This window comes from Siphateles boraxobius, unplaced genomic scaffold (assembly GCF_051911475.1).
Source record: "Siphateles boraxobius isolate OS27281-9 unplaced genomic scaffold, OSU_SipBor_1 162, whole genome shotgun sequence".
Taxonomy (NCBI): domain Eukaryota; kingdom Metazoa; phylum Chordata; class Actinopteri; order Cypriniformes; family Leuciscidae; genus Siphateles; species Siphateles boraxobius.
The window spans coordinates 578,141-592,590 of NW_027508769.1; the positions used below are offsets into that span (position 1 = coordinate 578,141).

At 36.5% G+C, this 14,450-nt stretch overlaps 1 protein-coding gene across 1 annotated transcript in view; it reads left to right on the forward strand.

The window, feature by feature from the left end:
- Window positions 1–14,450, forward strand: part of xpot (exportin, tRNA (nuclear export receptor for tRNAs)) — a 33,142-nt gene that overhangs the window by 6,664 nt on the left and 12,028 nt on the right. The window contains exons 3-16 of the mRNA XM_077232044.1: window positions 373–455; window positions 639–695; window positions 1,635–1,704; window positions 1,802–2,020; window positions 3,208–3,392; window positions 4,178–4,346; window positions 6,336–6,569; window positions 7,177–7,215; window positions 7,294–7,356; window positions 10,764–10,888; window positions 12,067–12,211; window positions 13,426–13,545; window positions 13,704–13,798; window positions 14,350–14,419. Coding sequence (XP_077088159.1) covers window positions 373–455; window positions 639–695; window positions 1,635–1,704; window positions 1,802–2,020; window positions 3,208–3,392; window positions 4,178–4,346; window positions 6,336–6,569; window positions 7,177–7,215; window positions 7,294–7,356; window positions 10,764–10,888; window positions 12,067–12,211; window positions 13,426–13,545; window positions 13,704–13,798; window positions 14,350–14,419 — 1,674 coding nt within the window. The remainder of the gene's footprint in view (window positions 1–372; window positions 456–638; window positions 696–1,634; window positions 1,705–1,801; window positions 2,021–3,207; window positions 3,393–4,177; window positions 4,347–6,335; window positions 6,570–7,176; window positions 7,216–7,293; window positions 7,357–10,763; window positions 10,889–12,066; window positions 12,212–13,425; window positions 13,546–13,703; window positions 13,799–14,349; window positions 14,420–14,450) is intronic.

A 14,450-nucleotide genomic window follows, 5' to 3' on the forward strand; every position in this document is an offset into this window, starting at 1 on the left:
ACTCAAACACCTTCGTCATGCCAAAGATTATAAAATCTTGTATAACCAGGCCAGAAACAGATTGACAAAGGAGATCAGAGTTGCTAAAAGGAACTACTCTGAAAAGCTGAAAAACCAGTTTTCATCCAACGACCCATCATCAGTCTGGAATGGCCTGTACTAATTTCACTGTTAGTACATCCGACCGTGAGCGTGAAAGCTGGCGTAAGCACAGTTTTTGTGTGTACGCAAGATTGATACATGAGGCCCCAGGTGTTTGTCTGCATACATGCGTCAGAGAGACGGAAAATATATATAAAGCAAATATTAAGTCAATTATAATTAATTATAATTAATCCTGGACCATCTCTAATGTTTTCTGTGTGCTTTCAGGCGCTGGCATATTTTGAGCAGTTGAAAGAGTCTCGGGATGGATGGGAGGTGTGCGCTGAAGCCCTGGTTAAAGGGGTTTACAGGTGAGCAGAGCATCAAACTGCTTCATTAAATTAACACATTACAGACATGCATGGATGCAATAAATGTTGCAGCAAAGCCTGCTTTAATATATAGTACTAATGCCATAATGTAGTAGAGGAACGTAATGATATTCTTCGTTTAATAATATTGAATAATTTAATGTGAGTGTGTTCTTTTGTCAGTGATGATCATGTGAAGTTCTTCTGCTTTCAAGTCTTGGAGCATCAGATCAAATTCAGGTATCATTGAATCTTTTGCATGTTATTTGTTAGAAAAATTTGAATTGTATTCATAGTGTGATGGTACTTTAAAGTCACACTGAAATAGAAGTAGCGACATCATCTGTATTGAGAAGAATTGTAGGGCGGGGTTTTGCTTCTATGTTTGGGTTGTTGATTGGATGTTGAGATGTGGGCGTGGCATTTGAGTGTATGCAGATGAGCTTGAGCTGGAAGGGGCGGAGTTATGATTGGAGGATCCAGCATACGTCATCAGTCTGTCGTTTTCGCTGCAAGAAAATACAATTTTTATTATACATTCCCAGGTCAAAAAATTTAAAAAATTTATACATGGATAAACAGTTTTTTAACAATAAGATCTAGATTAAATTAACACATTTCCGCAGCACAATAATATAAGAATATAAAAACTAAAATTGACAAGCACTACTGTACAGTATACAACAAAGCAAGATTCATGTTGATTATAACATGCATTCAGAGAATAGATTGGGTGAATTTTCATTTATGCCGGCATTAGACCCATAACACATAAATATTGGTTTGCTACTGTTTAAGAATGATGCATATTGTGTCGTCACTTACTAAACATTAACAAACAAATTTAGCACTAAACAAACAAACAATTAGTCCTGGTCCTTTTGCTTCTGGTCAGTGCTATTCTATTTTTTATTTGAGGTTTATTAATAATTGGAATTAGCTTATATTTATATTTTTGTTTTCATGTTAATTTTAATGGTTTAATATTTAAGTAATTTCATTGTGCTTTTGTCATTTATTTTTAATATTGCCATTTAGGTTTCTTTTTCTTATTTCCAGGTAAAAATGTTAGTGCTTCAACTTATTTCAGTTTATGATCTATTCTCCTGCACATGGCTTCTATCATTAAAAAGTACACACAATATTAATGTATGTAGTTAAACGCTGTGTGTTTTGCAGACACGGGTCGCTCTCCGCGGCTCAACAGCAGCTGATCCGAGAGACCCTGATGAAGTGGTTGCAGGCTCAGGTTAGTGCTGCTGGCCTTTTGATTGATATTCATGCATGTATGAATACGCAATCATTGAAATATCATTACATCTCTGTGTTTTGGTGCTTTTCTCCAGTTGATGAACTTGCATCCCGAGAAGCCCTTCATCAGGAATAAGGCGGCGCAGGTTTTGGCCCTGACGTTTGTGATGGAGTATCTGACTTTCTGGCCCAAGTTCTTCTTTGACATCCTCGCTCTGGTGGGACTGAATCCGAACGGTGTGGACATTTACCTGCGGATGCTGATGGCCATCGACGCTGAGGTGGTCGATCGGGACATCCTGCACAGCCCGGAGGTAAAACAGGACCAAACAGTTTTGTATTCGTGGGGCCTTATGAAATCCGTTTTATTTTTTCCCAAATTCCTTTTTTTCCAGTTCTTTCTTTCTTTCTTTCATTCTTTTTTTGGACTAATAAATACAAATAAAAAATCAAATCATGAAACTTAAACAATTTAACAACAATTTATTAGAAGTTTGACAAAAATTACATGTTTAGGGCCCTTAGAAATGTAAATGTTTTTCTTTCTCAAATTCAGTTTTATTTTGACCAAATTCTGTGTTTTCATTTTTCTGGACTTCATTTGAATGGTTTAATTAAATTTAAATAATCAAAAAGCATGTCTAATTAGGTAAATTCATAAAAACAACCATTTTAATATGTTTTGTTTTTAATTTGAATTTCTATTAAAAAAAAATTCACATAGAATGTTGTGTATTTTCTGGTAATAAAATTAAGACATAAAACATTAATTTAATTTTTAATTTAATTAAATAATCTTTTAATTGTATGAAATTAAACTTTTTGTCAAACAACATGCTGCACAATGAGCTTTACTGATAAAATTAAAACATGATTTTTTTTTTAGTATTCTTCAAATGAAAGTTTTGATAACGATATATTATTATTATTAATTTAATTATTATTAGTGTTTGGTATAATTATTACATTGAGATGTATCTAAAGTCTACTGTACAACAGTATATATTTCTGTCAAGTTAAAGGGCCATTCGGCAACTATTTCAGCTTAATAAAACCGTTTAGAAATCATTTGGATGGTTTAATAACCTGTTCTGGTGAGAATGGTGACTTACTCAGCTGTAGGGGGAGCTCGCTGATAAAACATGCGACAACAAAAGTGAAAATCAGCGAAGAAATAGCTAGAGTTGCCGAATGCCCCTTTAAACCGGACTCTTATTTTGAAAGGTTGCAGTAAAGACCTTTGAGTTTCTTTGTGTTTTATGACGATTGACGAACGATAGTTTTTCTCAAATTAAATGGTAAAATGCCAATGAAGCACCTGTCAGAGCGGCTCTGGAGGTGAAGTTCATGCATTCACGCCCATATAGTGAAGCGTAAGAGGCTAAAAATACAGCGGGTGTCACGTGCGTGCGTGTGTGTGGTAAATGAAACTGCGCACCTGCACCATTCATTCACACATTCATTCTTGTGATTAAAACATCTCTCTCTCTCTCTCTCCTAGGAGACTCGCAGAAATACTCTGATTAAAGACGGCATGCGTGAGCAGTGCATCCCGGCGCTGGTGGAGTCCTGGTTCCAGATCCTTCAGACGTACCAGCACACACACAGCGAGCTCACCTGCCAGTGTCTGGAGGTGGTGGGCGCATACGTGTCCTGGATCGACCTCAACCTCATCGCCAACGACAGGTCGGAGCAGCTCTGATGAACCTCATACATATTGATCAACATTGATTTTTTGATGAAAAGGCAGATGTCTTATAGTATGGTGGCTGATATGTAAAGTAAAGAGAGACTTGAAAGAAGTGCAGACTATGTGGTATGTTATATTGAGGGTTGCTATTGACGACGGTTGTTATCGTAGAGTAATGCACCTAGGAATGTTGTGATGTATTCTGGCATCCACGCTGTCAAAATAAAAGTCCCAGTTTAGACACATAGGCCAAACAGAATAATTTATCAGCTGATGGTGATATTTAAAGTCCCCCTGTAGTCAATCATTTTATCCCTTAAAACTCATCTTTGATCACCAAAATTACATATTTAAACGTTTTTTTCCTTAAATTCTTCATGCCTTAAAATATCTTGAATGTAACTCGACACCCCTGCCTCATTTAGTATACGCGATTCTATGAATATGCAAATGAGCCCCGCCTCCACTCACTCACTCAGCTCAGAGACCCACTCGTTGACGATCACACGTTGATCTGATTGGTTACAAGGTAGTTTGTGATGTCAGAAACGTTAGCGATTTCAAACCGTGTTTTTGAGACTGTCTTTGTTTCACGACTTTTGAATTTACACATGGTTTGTCTTAAAGCATATTTAAAACACCACATAGAAATATAAACAACATTTAAAAGCTTGATTTTCACACTTTAAAACGGATGCATCCGTTGACCACTAATACATGTGTATCTCGCTCAAATGCAGCTACTTGTCTGTTTATATGAGAGCTGTGTGTGTGTTTGTAGGTTTGTGAATCTGTTGCTCAGTCACATGTCCATGGAGGAGCTGCGGGAGGAGGCGTGCGATTGTCTGTTTGAGATCATCAATAAGGGCATGGATCCGGTCGACAAAACCAAACTGGTGGAGTCTCTGTGTCGGGTGCTGCAGTCCGCAGGGTTCTTCAATGTGGAGCAGGTGTGTCAATACATCATCAATACAAGTAACCTACCATGATGTCATGAGCAACTGATTTAAGTCTCAACTTTACACATCTTTGGTTGTAATGTTGGTTTCAGAGAGTAAACTGGAAACAGTGTTTCTCGGTAGGGCTAAACGATATTGGCAAAAACATAAATTTTTGTTTTTCTGTAATACAATTATTTTTTATTCTACAGTACAATAATATTATTATGGTAACACCTTTACAATAAGCAATGAAAAATACTTCTAAAGCGTTTATTAATCTTAGTTGATGTTGATTTCAGCATGTACAAATATATTAATAAATATAGAAATATTTGCAACTGTTAATATTTAATGGATCTGAATTATGAACAGCTGTATTTTTATTAACTTGCATCAAGAAATATGATTAAATGTTGTACCAAATGTATTGCTAGTTAATGCATTAATTAACTGCAAACTTAATGTAAAGTGTTACCATTATTACAATATATTTCTTATTTTGTTTACTATAAAATAATAATTTTTCTATTTTTTTTACTTTGTAAAAAAAGTGCATTACAAATCAAATGCATTACAAATGTAATACATTTTAGTATTGTAAAACAAATCAAATATTTAATATAAATATTTTATAGGACTATACCTTAATTTCTTCATTTTCAGGTGTTAAACCATCAAGCTTTTTTTATTTTAGTGCCACGCTTCACTCTGAAACCGCATATATTTATTTAAATAAATTGTAACCTGCATGGTTAGACAATCGCACTAATCATTATATATTTACGTGTAAGTTCATTATATATTATTCATTATATACATATAAGTTCATTTACATTATATATTTACATTATATCCGTATATATAAGGTTGCATATGATTCAGACTGATTCAAGAATTGCTGTAACCAATTCATCAATTCAACCAATTTGTCTACCTAACACTAGACTCTCACATAAAGAGTATTATGAAATCTGCATTCCATCACCTAAGAAACATTGCAAGAATTAGGCCCTATCTTACTCTACCAGATGCTGAAAGGCTTATTCATGCATTTATTACTTCCAGGATTGATTACTGTAATGCACTTTTTGTTGGTTTACCTGTTAAATCTATAAAACGGCTGCAGTACATCCAGAATTCAGCAGCACGGGTGCTGACATACACTTCAGCACGTCAGCACATAACAGGTGTGCTTTATAGTTTGCATTGGCTACCTGTTCAGTCACGTATTGCTTTTAAAACTCTTACACTAACGTACAAAGCTATGCACGAAAAAACTCCTCCTTATATCTGTGACTTAGGCTTTCTGTACACCTAAAGACTTTGAAAAGATTTAGAAAAGACTTTATAAGATTATCAGCTCTCATCTAAAGACTTGGGTTCACAGTTTTTAGTCTCAGACTAAAGACATGCGATAATATCAAACATGTTTGATATGAAAGACTAGAGAAAGACTGGCATAAATCGGGTCGCCGACTGCAGATTATCACCTCACATTTAACGATCGAGACGACGGGAGCGCGCCGAGACTCCAGTAAGATTCCTAAAGACTGCCGGTCTTTAGTCTGGGACTGTGAAAATCCTTTGGTGTACGTCCGGCATTAGTCAGCCTGTACGCGCCTTCTCGTTCCCTTCGGTCTACGGATTCTCTTACTCTTCAGCAAAAAAAGATTAAAATCTATGGGGGAGAGAGCTTTCTCTGTCGCGGCACCCAGGTTATGGAATGCACTTCCTCTTACTGTTAGAAATGCTCCTACATTAGCCGGTTTCAAGAAGTTGTTAAAAACACACCTTTTTTAAAATTGCTTACATAGACTGTTATTAGTATTTTAATGATCTGTACTGTAATGACTATTTTGTATTACTCTTGTACTTCTGTTTTTTTTTTTTTTACTTGTTTTATTGTTTGTAGCGCTTTGGGTTTTAGAAAAGCGCATTATAAATAAAATGTATTATTATTATTATTATTATCATCTGTGTGTACGTTGTGTCTATCAGGAGGAGGATGTGGATTTTCTGGCCAAGTTTTCTCGGTTGGTTAACGGGATGGGTCAGTCTCTGGTGCTCAGCTGGACTAAACTCAGTAAGACGGATTTGAAGGTTTCTGCGGAAACTCTGCATGCCGTGGAGTCAAAGGTTCCCCTGATGCTACAGCTGCTAATTCATGAAGATGACGATATTTCAGCCAACATCGTGGGCTTCTGTTACGACTACCTGCATGTGCTCAAACAGGTACACACCATAATTATAAGACAATATTATACATCTACACTAGGGCTGGGTATCGATTCAGATGATTCGTTTTCGATTCTAAATTTGATCTCGAAGCGACTCAATGAATATAGATTTAATACTAATCCTATATTTATATAAAAAGTTCACAAATGGTTTATTAATAAAAAATAAGTTAAGAGCCACAAACCTGTATATTAAAACCTTTTTATTTTAGGTACTCTTGGGTACATTACAACAAAATCCAACTCTATATTTTAAATGCATACAATGAATAGACAGGATTTTGATGCAAGAAGAAAAATTGGACAAGTCAGAACAGTTGCATGCCTTGAACAAACAGGATCACGTTATTTTGTTTAAGATAAAACGCATCAAATCTCACAGTGTTAGCTGTAAAATGGAGGCTGCAAGCCTATGAACCGTGGAGGAAAACTAATTCTGGGTGATTAATAAATAAATATGGGAAAATGTCGATTTGTTGCCTTTAAGGATCGACTTTGAATCGACCACACTTTAAAACGATTAATTTGAAAAATATATTTTTTTGCCCAGCCCTATCTACACACGAACCTCATGTTTAACTTTGTGTGTTTGTGTTTTTCAGCTCCCAGCTCTCAATGAGCAGCAGAAGAGCAACGTGGAGGTACGGCAGCATCTCAGGCTCATATGCGTTAGTGTTGATTAGTGCTGTCGTTTATGATTGTTGTTGTCCTGCTAACAGGCGATCATGCTGGCTGTGATGAACAAACTCAAGTACGATGACGAGTATAACTTCGAGAATGAGGTCAGTGTGGAAAAGTCGGATCTGTTCTTAGTGTGCTTTGGCAATAAACATGTACAGTGTTTGTCGTGACAGCACCGTGTTGCGTTCCCAAATTATGTATTTTATTCAATTTCAGCTTTTGCGATTTGATAATCATACTAAGCCATAGGGCTGTCAAATAAAGTTTCGAATTTCGAATATTCGTTGCACATGCAAAAAACATGCACATTTGAATGCAAAAACCGTGCATTCAAATTTTTGGTGCCAAGAGTGCACGAGACATGATGATGACGTAACTGAAGCGGTTAGCTTTTCCAGTTTTTATACCGTTTTCTCAGGTTACTGATGCACTTACACAGTTTTATGCACTATTGTAACCTAATTTTCCTTGCATGCACATTAAGGAAATTATATTTGATTTAAAGGTATTGTAGGTAGAAATCCACAAAAATACTTTTTGTAAAAATTTGTTTAAACTGTCTTTATATATCAATGCATAATTAAAATGTAAGTACTCTGGAAAAGAAATTATAAAAATCGAGTGCCTGTAGTCCTCTTAGGACTACAATAAACACAGCTCATTATTCCATTAACTCCCACTCCCTCCCTACTCGGCTCCTTCCAAAGCCACGCCCCCAAAACAAATGAACGCGATCCCGGCCATTCGCTCAGCTGGAAGAGTCGGACGTGTTTACCAGCTTTACCAGATGTAGTGACATCATGTCAGAATCACAAGTAATAAAATAACTAACTTTATCAGTATGAATATAAACAATTAACATGGCTGTTAGTACTCACTATCCAGCTCGCATAACGATACTTGTAAAGTTTAAAATATTTTACTAGCTCGTAACGGAATCAAACTCAATATAAGGCAAAGCTATAAATAGCTTCATTGATACACGTTTGCCGTTACTATCAGTTACACTGTGATGAAGGTGAATTTGTAAGATTCATAACATAAGATTGTTTACAGATAAACTGAATTACATACACTCAAACACCTTCTCACAACTGCACACACAACATATATTGTATAGCACATACAGATACAACATAAAGACATATGTAAACATATGTAGAGCATATAACAACAAACCAAACGTGAAAAAACGGAGTAGGTAGAGTTCACGGTGAAAATAGGAACACAGTTTAGGCAGAGGGTAAAGCTAGGTATAAAAATAGATCCCCTAAACTTTTTAACCTAAAGTTAGATTCGGCGAAATTAAATAAAACAGCTTTCGACTGCAGATAGGCCTATTGCTTATTTATCGTCTCAACCCTGGCTCACTAACAGTAACGTTATACTAGTCGACACCAAAGTTACACTGTCATAGCTAAGCCAGTACCGTTAGTTATGCTACGTAACGTTAGGTAGCTAATATTAGGTAGTTAGGTGTGCTAGTGATACATGCTTCATGAAAAAATAAATGCCATCAAAATGAAAACAGCAAGATTACCTGTCCAGCAGAAATAAAGCCATCATGGAGTCACTTTTCAGCCCCTTGAGATCACTCAGTAGTAGCCGACGCTGGAAAGCCACGCCGACTCTCTTATGATTTCTTTATTTATCCAAAGACTTTTTGTTCATAGCCTTTTCAAATACTGTCTTCCTTTTTTTAACTCGTTTGACTTCGCTGCCTCTATATGCAGGTAACGTTACTGAGAATTGTGACTGTTCTTTCTCTGCCATAATTGTTTGTTATTACTAGCTTCCGTTCCTTTTCAAACGGGTGCGCGCATTTGGGCTGCTCCTGTATCAGCAGAGGTGGTCTCCATGGTAGCGAGGGAGAGTGACAGTCGCCCCAGCCAATCATTTCTTTCGTCCCGAATGGAATAATGAGCTGTGTTTATTACAGTCCTGAGAGAACTACAGACACTCGATTTTTATAATTTATTTTCCAGAGTACTTACATTTTAATTATGCATTGATATATAAAGACAGTTTGAAAAAAATTGGAAAAGTATTTTTGGGGATTTCTACCTACAATACCTTTAAGAACAATTGTTTTAAAAGTTAATGCACTCTAAAAACTGAACGTCATTTCATTTCAATAAAAGATGTGATGCTTGATTTGGTTTATATTTGCTTATTGCTCGCTCTTGTTGGCCCTCTATGTAGACCAGGGGTCGGCAACCTATTTGTCATAAAGTGCCATTTTTAAGTTTCCGAGGTCATCACTGAGCCATAACCCCCCCCCCCCCCCCCCCCGTGTTTAAATAAACATAAACATATTTTAAATATTCATAATGGCTAACACAGAAATGGTACAGAAATTAAAATGTTTGTTTTCAGGCCTAAATTAGACTTTGAAGAACAGATTGGACCTGGTCATTCGTGTTTTTACTGACTTCTTTCAGTTTTGTTAAAAGTGTTACACTTCCACTTGGCAACATAACTGCATCTCACTACTTTTAATGAAGACAACTGTGTTGAGCTTCAGAATGTAAGCTAAACTTTCAGTTTCATTTGCGCAGTTTGCACGTCGGCTTGCTGAAGAGATGCGTGTTGCAGCAGCGCTGTCATATCCATAAACCGGGAGCCGTTATAACACTCGCATGTTTTTTTTTTTTACCAATTTGGGAGGAGTAAAATTTACATTTGTGACTTCAACAAGCATATATAATGCATGTATGCATTTTGTTCATTTTCATCTGGAATATGTAAAAGTGTGCTCTCAATCAGAGGGCATTTGTCTCACGATTGGATAGCTTTCCAATCAGAGAAAAAACATGAAGTGATCAGGTCCGCATGAACGGAGTTTCCACATGCATCGCAGTCATTTTAACATGTATGGAATGTTTAAAAAGGACTCTTTACACTTGGTTGAAATTTATAGCATTAACTATTTACAGTGGAACGAGCTTTAAGGTGTCAGTTGGATAACTTGTTTGCGCTGATGCGCACTGGTCAGCGCGACCACTCTGACCAATGGTTTGTTAGAGCTGCACGCTTTCATTGACTTGTGCAGTTTAATACTCACACTTTAATAATATTAATAACTCCTAACTTAAGTTAATAAAACAAGCTGTTACTACAAGGAATTATTACATCAATATGTAGATCTGTATATGTGGGAGGTAGGCTACTTTATCTGAATGAAATACATACACCCCTCTCGCGCTTGCTTGCGTGCCAGCGATTAACCCTCCGCGTGCCAGTGTTGGGTCACGCGTGACTTAGGTTGCCGACCCCTGATGTAGACAATACAGTATTTTTTCCCCCCTGTAACATTTAAGTATTGCCTTTAGAATTTGAATATAACTCGAATTTTGCCAATATTTAAGAAAGAAATTTGAATTTAGCTTTTCAGCCATTTTGACAGCCCTATTGAGCCATATTGCGATTTCGGGTTTATTTAGAAACATCTTGCTGCCCAATTATACAAATTGTTGCCTGTATATAAATATAGATTTGCTTCTCTCAGGGTGAGGATGAGGCCATGTTTGTCGAATACAGGAAACAGTTGAAGATGTTGCTGGATCGACTGGCTCAAGTCTCTCCTGAGCTTCTGCTGGAGTCTGTGCACAGAGTCTTCAACGCCACCATGCAGTAAGACACGAACCTGCACAACACACTGATATGGAGATATCAGAGAAAACAGTGTTTTCCTTGTTTCAAGCTTCCTCTTGACTCTAAGAACCTGCTAAACAGGTTGTTCTGAAGTCTTCATTATGACTTATCACAGCCGTGCACTCATAGGACCTTTAATAAATCCTAAATTTAAAGGATTAGTTCACTTTTTAAAAAAACTATTGCTGATAATTTACTCACCCCCATGTCATCCAAGATGTCCATGTCTTTCTTCAGTCGAAAAGAAATCAAGGTTTTTGATGAGAACATTCTAGGATTTTTCTCCATATAATGGACTTCATGGGGTACCAAACGGTCCAAGGTCCAAATTACAGTTTCAGTGCAGCTTCAAATGGCTTTAAACGACACCAGACGATGTATAAGGGTCTTATCTTGCAAAACGATTGGTCATTTCAAAAATAAATAAAGTTTAAGTTTTAGAAGCACAAATGCTCGCCTTGCTCTGTTGTGTGATGCACGTTCGTGACTCTCCTGTTCGAACTCGTTCACCAAATCGAACTCGTTTTTTTCGAATCATTTCGTCCGTTGAATGAACGTTGATCCTCTAATCCTTTAAAGAGGATCTATTATGTCCTTTTTCAAAGTCTTGATGTTGTTTCAGGCTCTACTAGAACAGGTTTTCCTGCTTGAATGTTGATTATTTTCCTCATATTCTCCATTGTTGCGGCTCCTCTCTTCCCGGTCTGTCAGTGACGCTCTGTTTACTTCCTGTCTCTATGAAGCCCCTCCTTCTGTAAAGCACACTGTGCTCTGATTGGTCGGCTGGATCAGTCTGTTGTGATTGGTCGAGTGCGTTTGGGAAATTTCCCGCCCCTTACCATAACCGCCAGTTTAACACACTACTAACTAACTCACCCAGGCCCCGCCCCTTTATTTTGCGCATTCATTATTTAAATGAGGAATATTGTGACATGTTCGTGCCCAGAAGAAACTCAAGATACAATGGAGGCGTTTCAGGAAGTTCAGAAACACTGACACTGATATAGAGAAGAACTTAGAAACTTTTTTCATGCTCAAACAGCAACATTACACACTAAAGAGAGATGACATAAAGAAGTAGAATATGCACTCTTTAAAAGCCCATCTAAAGACATCACATGACTTGGGTTAATTGATTTGTGTGTGTGTGTGTGTAGGAACTGGCAGACGGTGCAGTTCATGGAGGTTGAGGTGGCCATCAGGCTTCTGTATATGCTGGGTGAAGCTCTTCCCGCGTCTCATGGAGCGCATTTCTCCGGAGACACGGCTAAAACCAGCACACTGCAGGCCATGATGAGGACGGTGAGACTAGCATTCTGAGCGAATAGAAGATTAGCACGTTTACATGCACACCGTAGCCGACAGAACGTGGATGTCTGGTTATCTGACAGGAAAAAGTGGCGTTTACTGATTTTTTTTTAAATATATATTTTTTGATGCTCCAGATTTGCTGTGCTTACTTGTAGCTCTGTTATTTAATGTTTTATTTTAGTTTAATAATAGTTGTATTCATATTTTGAGTTAGCTTTTATTTTTATAATTTTAGTTTTAATCATGTTAATTTGTTTAATTTTAAAGGTGCATTGTGTAATATTTAGGAGGATCTGCTGACAGAATATATTATACATAATGTTTCAATGGCGTATAAAGACCTTACATAATGAACCATTGTTTTTATTACCTTAGATGAGCCATTTCTATCTACACACACACTCTTACATTAAAATAGCAATTTTGTGCCACTGTTTCTACAGGAGCCCTAAATGGACAAACTACTACAGAGCGCGCGTTTCGTCACTATGTTGTTCTTTGTGCAAAGAATTTAGCTAAAGTCAGTCAATAAAATACTGAAACAACGATGAACAAGTAACAGTAATATTCACAATAACATATCGTTTTACTGAAAAATTAAGTAAACATAATTTCTTAAATTATCTTTGTAAAGAAACCTCATTGCTTAACTGGCTACTCTCTGTTGTCTCAGACGACGACATCACTTCCTGTCGGTCACCGTAACTTCTGTAGGTTGCAATTCCTAACCTCCCCACTAGATGCTGCTAAAACTTACACACTGCACCTTTAAATAATTTCGCTATATGTGCTTTTATAATTTTAAAATTTTTGTTTTTTTAAATATCGCTAATTTATTTTTATTTGTTTTAGTATTCATTTCCAGGCAATAGTTTTAGTCCTTCAACATTTTTAATTTCAAATTTTCATTTAGTCAACTAAAATTTGTATTTTAATTTATTTCAGATTTATTTCTCTCTCTCTCTCTCTCTCTCTCTCTCTCTATATATATATATATATATATATAAATATAGTAAATAAGAAATATTCCCACTGTAATATTTCACAGTGAAATAAAGTATATAAGAAAATATATAGTAATAATAATTATATTTTACCACATTGATGTGCATGTAAACATTCTCAGTGAAAGAACGAGTGAATAATTCGGGCACAAATTAAGGTCTACATCATGATGACAGTTCTCTGATTGTGTGTGTGTGTAGCTCATCTCCTGTGGCGTGAGCGGGTATCAGCATTCCTCTGTTACTCTGGAGTTCTTCGAGACCGTCGTTCGTTATGATAAATTCTTTCTGGTTGAGACGCAGCACATTCCCAGTGTCTTGGTGAGTGTTTCAAGCCTGTTATTCAATTACACTCCTTTTCACAATGTTGATTTTATGTGTCACCCATTATTTAAACACATTTAGAGTTGTGAGGGTGGTGGAGATTTAGTTCGACCTGAGTTTTTTTTGAGATTTTTGTGTTTATTTATTTTGTTCAGATGGCATTTTTAGACCAGCGTGGTCTGAGGCACAGCAGTCCGAAGGTGCGCAGTCGAGTGGCTTACCTGTTCTCACGGTTCATCAAAACCCTGCAGTGAGTCACGCATGCACATACAGCATCCGTTACACTATATGATCATGCTATCATTGATTTAAGTGCTTTTAAACCATTCAAGCACAATAAGACACGAAAGGAAGCTCAAAAATATACTGGTGCAATTTTAGCAGACAAATGGAAATAATGAATCAAATGTCTGTAAGTGCATAACTAGTAAAAGTTACATTTGACAGAATTTTACAGTTCATGAATGCATTTTATCAATGTAAATATTCAATTCTCATTTATTTGTATAGCGCTTTTCACAATACACATAATTTTAAAGCAGCTTTACAGAAAATGTCCACATTACAATTTAGAGTGATCTGTTATCAGAGGAAACTGTCTTAAGTTATGGATTTTTTACACAGTTAGCAAAAAATGTATTAATTTAAACAATGTAATTTAAGGCAGAAACAATGAGCTCACTGAAGTAATGAATACCTGTTTGTTAACAAATGATTGACATATAGAAAATTGTAGCATTGGTGCATGTTGATTCAAAGTTTGCATCATCTGATAATACTCTCTCTTGTTTATTTGTGCAGTAAACACATGAACGCATTTATCGAGGACATACTCAGCAGAATACAAGACCTGTTAGAACTCGCTCTGCCGGTAAAACAGCTTATAAAAATCATTCAGCTGC